Source organism: Rhamphochromis longiceps, linkage group LG17 (genome assembly GCF_057381845.1).
Source record: "Rhamphochromis longiceps isolate RC_006_pf linkage group LG17, R_longiceps_female_GT1.1, whole genome shotgun sequence".
Lineage (NCBI taxonomy): Eukaryota > Metazoa > Chordata > Actinopteri > Cichliformes > Cichlidae > Rhamphochromis > Rhamphochromis longiceps.
Window position 1 is genome coordinate 18,548,217 of NC_140573.1, and position 10,736 is coordinate 18,558,952.

General features: G+C 42.2%; 1 protein-coding gene across 2 annotated transcripts; it reads right to left on the reverse strand.

Annotated features, from left to right (window-relative positions):
• Positions 1-194: 194 nt before the first annotated feature.
• crebl2 (cAMP responsive element binding protein-like 2) lies at positions 195-4,784 on the reverse strand. Of its 2 annotated transcripts, none has more exons than XM_085387105.1 (3): positions 4,586-4,784; positions 1,776-1,970; positions 195-1,038 (listed from the first exon to the last, which is right to left on the reverse strand). In XM_085387105.1, exons 1-3 carry the CDS (start codon positions 4,598-4,600, stop codon positions 883-885), a joined length of 366 nt encoding a protein of 121 aa, XP_085243231.1. In that variant the 5' UTR covers positions 4,601-4,784; the 3' UTR covers positions 195-882. The 2 variants fall into 2 exon arrangements, with proteins under 2 accessions (XP_085243231.1, XP_085243232.1); XM_085387106.1 differs by lacking the exon at positions 4,586-4,784 and adding an exon at positions 3,908-4,553.
• Between the last annotated feature and the right edge of the window lie 5,952 nt (positions 4,785-10,736).

Here is a 10,736-nt window from a genome sequence, read left to right on the forward strand (position 1 = left end):
CTGTGTTTCATCCAAAGTCCCTCTCTTCCTTCCTGCAGACAGTCACAGCACTTCCTGTGAGTCTGCATTAATCTGTACATTGTTTACGGGACACTCATTACCTGCTGTAAGTACAAATGTTTGGGATCCATGCATGAATCTTAACTATCCCGTCCTCAGATTCATGCATGAACAGAAGATACTCTGAGCTTCACTGAGGATCAAACAGTTTATTTATTTATTTGCTCTTAGACATTTTAAACACACATTTTCTACAATCTTAAAACAAAGTGCTTCAGCTATGTTTACAAAGGTGCACAAAAAAAAAAAAGAGCTTACAAGCTGTTCAGAAACAAGATTTCAGATTTTAGTGCGTGAAAAGAAGCCGCGGGCGCCGACCTGCTCGCTGCTGGTTTAGTCAGTCCTTCAGCTCACAAATGTTATCAGGATCAAACCAGAGGAAAGCCCGGCTTGACCCGATGACCAGACAACAATAACACAGCAGCTGTCCAACAGCTGCACACACACGTCACTATAAGAGTTTAGAAACAGGAGTAAGTCATGTGACCTGCAAACCACCACAGAAAGACATTGATCCTCAGTTCAGAGCATGTATTTGTGTTCTCAAGTTTAACATCTTTATTCACTGGAATGGTGATTAAGCTTCAGCTCCACAAACAACTTTCTGCTGCTTCTGTGTGAAGATGTCGGATCTGACCTGCAGCCAGGAGCTTTTGTACCCCCCCTGCTGGCTGTGAGGGTTACTACATGCACTGTACGAGGAGGTGAACCTCCGTGCTGAGAACAGAGGGAGGTTTATTCTCTGGAGGTTTAAAGGTCTCATGAGTCCTGTGTGAGTGATGAAATGCAGGAGAGGAGCAGGAGAAGGAGGTGGAAAAGCGTCTAACTCTGCCCATTGCTGCTACTGATGTTGTTCTTGCTGTTCTTGGACGTCTTGTTGCCACCGCTTGGAGGCATTTTCTGATCGTCTCCGGTGAGCAGAGCTTTAATCTCTGACGGAATCTTGCCCTGATCCATGGCCGAACACCACTGCTTGTACTGCAGGAGGACGACAGGAGACAAGTGAACAGCAAGTTAACAGTCTATATACGATGAATATATATGACGAGCATTTGACCTGACCTTCATCGTGTTCTCATAACCACTGGAAACTAAAAGCACAGCTGAAGTTAAACTCCTGACTCATCGCCCAGAGAGCTGCAGTTGTACCTGTCCAGGTGACTGCGGTCGTGTTTTTACTCTCAACAGAAACTGGGTGAAGTAATGTTAATTGTGACATGGGGTGGCTGTAGCTCAGGTGGCAGAGCAGGTCAGTCACTAATCAGAAGGTCGGTGGTTCGATCCCAGGCTGCATTCTGGCTGCATGCCAAATATCCTTGGGCAAGATACTAACCCCATGTTTGCCTACTGGTGGTGGTCAGAGGGCCCGGTGGCGCCTGTATCCGGCAGCCTCGCCTCTGTCAGTGCGCCCCAGGGCAGCTGTGGCTACAATGTAGCTTGCTATCGCCAGTGTGTGAATGTGTGTGTGAATGTAGTGTAAAGCGCTTTGGGGTCCTATGGACTAGAAAAGCACTATACAAATGCAGGCCATTTACATTTGTGTGCGCCCCATTTTCAAACTTTATTTAAATACCAGGAAACGGAGCGCAGAGAGACTTGTGTGTTTAAACTGGGAGTGTCTGACCTCTGTGGTCGGTGTTATGAAGCTTCTCTTTGGCACAGAGCTCAATCATGTGTTTGAAATCTGAGTTCATGTCTAACTGGTGTTGTCTCACCATCTCAAGCTCCTCCCGCAAGGCGCAGATGGCTCTCTCCTTACTGGAAACCAACTCCTCCAGGTACTGGTACCTTAGCTTCTTCCGGGCTCGGCACTCGCGGGCGCTCTGCCGGCTTCGCTCCAGTTTGGCCTTCAGGTCGATTTTGGCAGGTTTACGGCCGCGTTTTCCCGGCTTCTTCACTTTGCCCGCCATCTGATGACAAGCAGACACGAGCGATAAATTAGACACAGGACAGAGACACCACCAGCAGACACCACCAGGTCTGTTAATGTGCTTTGAGCAGAGAGGTGATACCTGTTATTTCTGAATGGATTGGTTGAGCCAGCTCACACACAGAACGCCTGGATGTGCTAAAGTTCATTTACAGTGAAAGCTCTCAAATTAGCTTCCAGACTAGACCTGAATGAGCAGAGTTGGCAAAAGTACACACATTCTCTACAATACTACTGTTAAAAAAATACTCCAGTAAAAGTTGAATTTTTATTCAAGTAAAAGTAAAAAAAAGTACCAGCTCTGAAATGTACTCAGAGAAAGAAAAAGTAGCTCCTCAAAGAACATTTCCTCCACCTATTTTTATGCAGCATTGACTGAGCCTTGTGTTATATGAATGTCATGACATAACAATATTAGTCGATATGAATACAAACTTTATTTCAGTCTAAATTTTATTTCCAATAATTGTACTCAGCTTGAATCGGTTAAGTAGAACATGAACAGGAAGGAAAATAAAAACTCTTTTCTGGTGCCTGCATTGTAGAGGGTGACTTTACTTTTAAACAACAAAATGAATGCAGTCAGGGGCTAGAGTGGATTCAGCAGGTGGGTGAACACTAAAATCAGTTTTAATTGCTCAGTGTTGGGGAAAAAATATCATAACTCACTATAATTTCTACTGAGAGCTCCAGTAAATTTTCTTAGTGTACAGGTTGTGATCAGCTGACCTGCTGCTCTTTGTGGATTTACACACCTGAATTCAACCAGATGTGAGCAGATGTTTCATGAGTTGTCCTGGCTGATTTCCATACACTCACAGTACACTGTTTATGCTGTCTTTATATTAGACACTATAAAGTTGGTATGAAGGTGGAATTCAGTGAATGAGTCTCAGCATCATAAGCTAAAATTCAAATGACTCTCTGCTACACTTCATGTAAAGTAAATCTGACCATGGAACCACAGCCACTGTGCACCAGTCACATACTGTTCTTTACTTTAAATCCATCACAGTACAGCAAACTAAGCTGTTTATCCTGCACTAACCTGCAGATGATTTTCATGCAGGCCTTAAATAACACAGTTAAGTCTACCTCAGTTTGTTTAGCATGTTTCACAATATGAAAAAACACAGTTGCACATGTACAGACCCAATATCTGATTGGATAACATACTTGATGAGGACTTACGAGTAAGCTTTAAATGAGCCGTCCTTTTAAATCTAAGCTCTCTTCTTCGTTTCCTGTCCTTTCTTATCTTTCTCCATCTCTGAGTGTAGTTACCCCTCTTTCTTTTCTCTCCCTGTGAAATACAGAAGCTGGACCTTTAGCTAGCAACTGTGTGACAAACTGCACACAAACAGTTCGTGTGTTTGCTGATGTTTGTTAAAGTGCTGCATTTCAAATTACCTAACACAAAATGTTACTCCCTTTATCCTCGCTCCTCTTCAGTAGCTAGCTAGATGCTGAAGTACTGTGAACACAACCTATGGACACCTGCAGTCGTTCTAGTGTTGTGTTAAAAAAATAAAAATTTAAAAACGTAATAAATGAATAAATAAATCAAAACTCCGGCCCACTGTAACCCCTGACTACATCTCTTTTTATGCCACATCGCCTGGTGATTAATAAACGAATGGGATTTCCTTTTATGTGTTTCTGTTTAGGCTCAGATTGGTTTTAAGTTTGGAGGCTCGCAGTGACTGAAATAATGACTCCCCTCAAATCAGTTAAAGGAAAAGTAACGAGCCTGTCTGAAACAGTGACGAGTAGAAAGTTAAGATATTTGTTTAAACATGCAGGGAGTAAAAGTTAAAAACTAGTCAGAAAAAAAAACCTACTTAAGTAAACTACAGATACAGTAACAAAGTATTTCGTTACTGTATCATCCAACAAGTACGACTGACTTCTACTCACCAATCAGAACACTGGAAAACAGCGTCAGCAGTCCTGAAGTCCCTCAGACCTCGGTGTGAGGACAGCAGGAAGGTTTTTTTTAATAATATCTGACAGCTGATGAATATCAGCATTAAATAAATAAACTTCTTGTGAGCTGCAGACAGTTTACAGCAGGTTTGTTGTTCTATAAATAATAATTTCTTATCCTTCCTGAAATAAACATGTTTACGGCACGGGGAGCTAACGTAACCTCGGTTAGCACACAGGATACACAGCTGTAATCTAGCCCATTAAAGTGATTCCTTCTTTAACCTCCTAAGACCCGAACTCTTCCACTGCATGCATTTTTAATTTCTCTTTGATATTTGGGTATATTGGGGCCCGATGAATGTAAAAACAATTTTTGTTTTTAAGAAAAATGAGAGCCATATAAGAGCATAGTCGTTTAAAATTTTGATAGACCAGTAGCAGTATAATGTCCTTGTAAGTGGATATCAGGCCCTTGTAGAGCAAAATTCAGTATTTTGGTCTAAATAACCCAAAATGTGATGTCCACATATGTGGACGGCAGGTCATAGGAGGTTAACGACACTATCGACACTGACAAAGGTGAAGTGACCAGACGTTGACTAGTTAAAGCTACTAATTAGTACCCCGCAGTTTCCTTTAGCCGTTAGCAGTCCTTAGCTAGCTCACCTTGTTGTCTTCCATGTTGCTAACGCGCAGGCTGCCGTTAGGTCCGCTCAGAGATCACACTGTGTTCCCGGAAGTCTGGACGGAACGAACCGGCTCGGTATCATCAGCGAGGGCTCCAGAAGCAGCTCATCAATCAGTCTGATCACCGATCAGTCTGACAGCTCCCTGCTTTGTTTACATCTGCTGACGTCTACGCGTTTACGTCACTTTTTTTTTTTTTTACAACCAAAACTTTATTAAATAAAATAATGGAACAAAGACAGCTACCACTAAACCGGAAATAGTGAGATGGTAAAATAAATAAATAACGTCAAACCCGAGTAAATAGTCAGATAAAAACGAATTCTATTCTTAACAAGTATATTAAAATATATCTGACACACTCAAACGTTTAATGTTCAGAAGCCAAATATTAACAATTCGAAAATCTGTAAGTTAGCAGTAACAAATTATATTTATATGTAATAAATAAGCTCCAGCTTTAGTTTAATATATTGAATGTATTTATACCATTTTATATGTTTAATGTGCATAAACAGTATATCTACTTAAACCCTAGTGTAATCAAATAAGTTACCACGCCTTGTGATATCGCCTTTAAAAAGCTTGTTCATTTTACTCTGGTGAAGAAATGAATTGTTGTGATATCGTCTTCATGATTTGCAGTAGAGCACAGAGCAGGTCTTGAAAAGTGCGTTCTCTAACTACACGATAAAACTCTGGGTTTCCCAAAATGAGGGAACAATAAAACTTACAATAAAACCTGTTCCCTTTTCCTTTCCCAACCCTCCTCTGACCAGAAATTCTCACTTTTCACAATGACGGTCTGAATTTGGACGCTCAGTTAAAGTTTCAGTCTGAGATCACGCCATGTGAATGGGTGAAGTTGTTTTTTAGAATCTCATAATTTGGATCTTAAAAGTAAAACGCTTTAATGTCTCTCTGATGAGTTTTGCCTCTAAAATTTAAAAAGTCTCCTCAGTAAATTAAATATCAAACTTTAGAATCTGAGGCTGAAAGTTCACAGTTAAGAGGTGAAAGTTCACACTATTTACCCAAATGCTTTAAGAAGTTGATACTACAGATATATTTTTCAACCTTTGATGTTTTAAATAAAGTTTTTCACCTGCATTCTGCCGTCATCTGGTGTAAAGAAAACAGAATAATATGAAGAAGGTTTGTAAGGGTCGCTGTTGTCACAGAGAACAGACGGTCAGTGTGTGCAGGACAGAAACTGATGAAGAGTCTGAGCTCATCTTTACTGCTCAGTCTTCAGTATACACCAATTCACTGTTGGATATAAATGCACATATATTTTATTATTTTACTTAAAGTCTTTAAAGAGCCATAACTTATAACCATAACCACCTCTCCTCTTCCACAATCATCTCATCATCACATTCAGAGGGTTAGAATTCATTCATTCATTCATTCATTCAATTATTTATATTAAGAAAACACATCCTGCTGTCCCTGAGAGTGGATTCTATGATGACATCTCCTCACAGGCCAAAGGGTCAAATGTATGTTAATCTACCCATGACCTGCTGACTAATCCTGTTACATCAGCTGCTGGAAATTTAGAGGAAATGAAGATTATGTTGTGGAAGAAGGTTATACAAATATCAGAGCTTCTGTTCTGAGTTTACTTCCTCAGGAAGCTTTAGTGGGATTAGCACAAAGAGACATGGAGAGCAATCATGGTGGATCCTGCTGAGACTGTTCAGGTGAAGTATGAAGTCATCAGGCTACTGTTACACACACTTTGTTCATTCCTCTGATGTCACTGACAGTAGATGTTATTTTAAAGATCATGCCCAGTTCTGTCATGATACGTGTGAACACGTGTGAAGAGAGCCAGAGATTAATAACTTAACAATAACTAATGATTAAATGCAGAGAGGTGTATAAGCACATAGTGTGTGAAGAAGAAACACTCAGTGAATCATAGTGTAGCACCCAACCCATGTAGCTAGTATTCAAATTAGATCAAAGGGGTGTTGCAGCACTGAGTAGGGCCGTGGGTTCTTTAATTTAGTGGCTTGCCCTACTAACCTGTAATGCTGATGTACCAGATAACACTTCAGAAAGTGCAAACTGTCAGTAATGCCTGGGGTTGCTGTCGGTGAGGCAGCTCTCTATGCTCCTCCTGTAGGCCTCCTTGCCATGTTTGATGCCCCTGCTACGTTGGCTCATGCAGTGCTGTACAGGGAACTATCCCTGTTCTGATTAGAGCCTGTACTCCACTTGTCAACCAAGGTTTTCCGTTAGGAACAACCCAGATGGTTTTAGTCACTGTCACAGTCTCTACGAAGCACTTAATGTAGAAAAGGACTGACTGATGATAAGCCAATATTGGAGAATTCTGCTCTCCCTTTCTAGTCCCTGTCAGTACTCTTGCTGCATTTTGTATTAACTGAAGGCTTTTCATCAAACTTTTAGGACATCCTGATAATAACGAATTACAGTAGTTCATCCTAGAAGTAATAAATGCATGAACTAGTTTTTTCAGCGTCACTCTAATTTTAGAGATATTTCAGAAATGGAAGACACAAAACAAGACACAAGAAGACACAGGCTTACATATTTGTTTAATTAGTGCATTAAAGGACATATCCTGGTCAAAAATGATTCCAAGATTCAAATGTCCAGCTGGGATAACCACATTTACTCAGAGCCTTCTTGATATGTTCTTCTGCTTCCCTGGGCCCTGTGTCTGTAGGGATGCTGTTCACTCTGTGTTGTAGTGTCCTAATGACACCCAGTTTGTGCTCCAGTGGATAATGAGAGTCAAACCTTAAATACTGATCTGATTTACGGTATACATCGACTTTTAAATGTCCCCCATTATTGATGGAAATCTCACAGTCTAAGAAGGCTAACCTGCTACTTTTCATATTCTCCCCAGTGAATTTGATGTCTTGGTCCATTGAGTTAATGTGACCACTGAATCGTGGTATGTCCTGAGATTTAATTTTCACCCAGGTTTCAGCCACATACCTGAACTAATGACTTGGGGGTGTTCCAGGGTAGCATAACAGAGCCATCTTTTCCACTTCTTCCATGCACAAGTTGGCCACAATGGGTGAAACTGAGGAACCTCAGTTAGCACTGGAACCCTAGGTAGTACTGACCCTTGTATGTGAAATAGGTGGAATGAAGACAGTTCCAAAAGCAAACACACTTGGTCTATGCTGAAGAGTGGTCCTGTTGCTGAGGTTGGGGTCATCCTGTAATCTCTTACGAACTACCTTCAATGCTTCCGTGACTGGGATGCAAGTGAAGAGAGATGTAACATCGTACGAGACCATGGTTTCATCTGCCTCCATAATGACGTCTCTCACCTTCTCAACAAAATCTAAGGTGTTCTGGATGTGGTGTTCAGAGCTGCCTACCAACAGGTTGAGCATCAAAGCCAGAAACTTTGAGATGTTATAGGTGACCGAGTTGATCATACAGACAAGTGATCTTAAAGGTACACCCCTAGAAATAGCCTGTGGTATGCGGTCCGGTCAGTAGCGTTATCTTGTTCTACCTGCTCCAGAAAATCTATCACCCTGTTCCTGTAGTCACTTCCTGGGTCTTGTTTCTGGGCTCATGAGTATTTTTGTCACTGAACAAATTTTCTCATGATAGTCTATATGGTTTAGCAAAACTGTGCACCTACCCTTGTCTGGCAGAAGGATGATAATGTTGTCATTACTAACTGATGTAAGTGCCTTCCTCCTTCATGCTGATGTTGGATGCTGGGGGCTTTGCATTGCTGAGACATGCAGAAACTTTTGTCTGCAGCTGCTCTGCTTCTATGTCTGCAATGTTGTTGTTTCAAATTTCTCTTTCTGTTGCTGTGATCAGTTCAACTAGTGGGATTTGCTTCGAGAAGCTGGTCAGGGACTTCGTTTGCTCTTCACTACCCGACTCACTGGACCCTCTACAATTTGCATACTGCCACAACAGGTCCACTGATGACGCCATAGCCCTGACACTACACACTGCCCTGTCACACCTGGAGAAGAGAGACACGTATGTGAGAATGCTGTTTGTAGATTACAGCTCAGCATTCAACACCATCGTTCCCTCGAAGCTGGACAGGAAACTGCAGGATCTAGGACTGAGTAGCTCCCTCTGCAGCTGAATCCTTAGCTTCCTGTCTGACAGACGCCAGGTGGTCAGACTGGGCAGCATCACCTCATCCTAATGAACACTGGTGCTCCACAGGGGTATGTACTGAGCCCTCTCCTGTACTCACTCTACATCGACTGCACGGCCACTAACAACTCCAACGTCATTGTGAAGTTTGTGGACGACACTACAGTGGTGGGTTTTATCACCAACGGTGATGAGACGGCCTACAGGGAGGAGGTCAGCGCCCTGACCTACTGGTGTTAAGACAACCATCTCACCCTCAACGTCGCAAAGACAAAGGAGCTGATAGTGGACTTCCAGAGGTGCAGAGAAGTACACACCCCCAGCACCATCAACGGCGCTGCTGTGGAGAGAGTGAGCAGCTTCCGGTTCCTTGGTGTACATCTAGCTGAGGATCTTACGTGGTCAGGACACATAAACAAAACAGTGAAGAAGGTGCAGCAGCGCCTCTTCTTTCTCAGGAGACTGGAAAGATTTGGCATGCATCCTCAGGACCTTCTACCGCTGTGCCATTGAGAGTATCCTCACTGGATGCATCACCACCTGGTATAGCAACAGCACCGCTTACAACCGCAAAGCTCTCCAGAGAGTAGTGCAATGTTCTGAACGGATAATTGGAGGTGAGCTTCCCTCCCTCCAGGACATCTACAGGAAGCGGTGCCTGAGGAAAGCGGGGAGGATCATCAAGGACTCCAGTCACCCCAGCCATAAACTGTTCAGACTACTTCCATCAGGAAGGAGGTTCTGCAGCATCCGGTCCCGTACCAGCAGACTGAGAGACAGCTTCTTCCATCAGGCCATCAGACTGCTGAACACTTCATAGACACCTCAGCTTCACTACTGGAACTTCAACATTATGCACTCCACACTGTATATAAATGCCACTGTTTTGCACATGTCCAACTACCAACCTCTGTATATTTTATTTTATTGTTTACTCTATTTAATTTGTAAAATATGTATACACACACACACACACACACGTAGAAAAACATATTTAGTATACACATCCAGTAATGCATACATTCTTATATTGTACATATATTTATTACTCTCAGATTTAGCCATTCTTATATTTTGCTTGTTTTATGTTATTGTATTGTTGCACAACTCTGTTGCTTGTGAAACTCGCACACAAGAATTTCATTCGCATGTACTGTACCAGTGTACCTGCACTTGTGACGTGACAATAAAAGTGATTTGATTCGATTTGTCTCTGCATCACAGATACCACCATGACTGTCACATTCACTTGCCGTTCCTCCTCAGGTGTGGCTGTTATCTTGACTGTACCTGTACTACATTAGAGCTACGATCAAACCTCTTCATGCAGTGTGATTCTAACTGGTTGCTATGGTTATACCTCTGACCTCTGTACCTCCTGCGGTACCATTAGAGAAAGTGATGTAGTGAAACACTGTGTCAGAATAAAAGACATAACACTGATATTATTTTTCAGGCTTACCGTTTAGAGCAGCTGCGAGGCAGAACATGTGAGCCCATCACTACTCTCTGTGCTCGTTGATCAGATCCTAATCTGTGGTCTGCTTCAGCAATCAGCTTCTCTCTGAATCGAACTGAGCTGCCAATCTTCTCACAGCTTGTTCACGCGTGTTTTAGCGTTCGTTACTTTAGATTTATGGTCTGCATCATAACTACAATGTAGCCACAAACTCCCCTAATTCCACACTCTAACCTAACCTGCACCTCTAAAAAAGTACCTGTACGTCAGGTTGATGCAGCTGCTGTGATTGGTCTGTTGAACACCGTTGATTCTTCCTGTGCATTTCCAGCTACTTTTTCAGCAGCCAGAAATTCTTTTAATTATTTATATTTTAAACCTGTTGGCGTGAGATGAACCAAAGATGAAAGTCTTTACTGTGAGAAGAAACAAGCGTGCTCAGAGCATCTGAAAGCAGGCATGAGATGACAACCGTCTGTCTGATGCCTTCATCAGTGAGAGTTAGCCATGCGTCCTAATTGCTCCAGTATGAGAGAGCTTTCA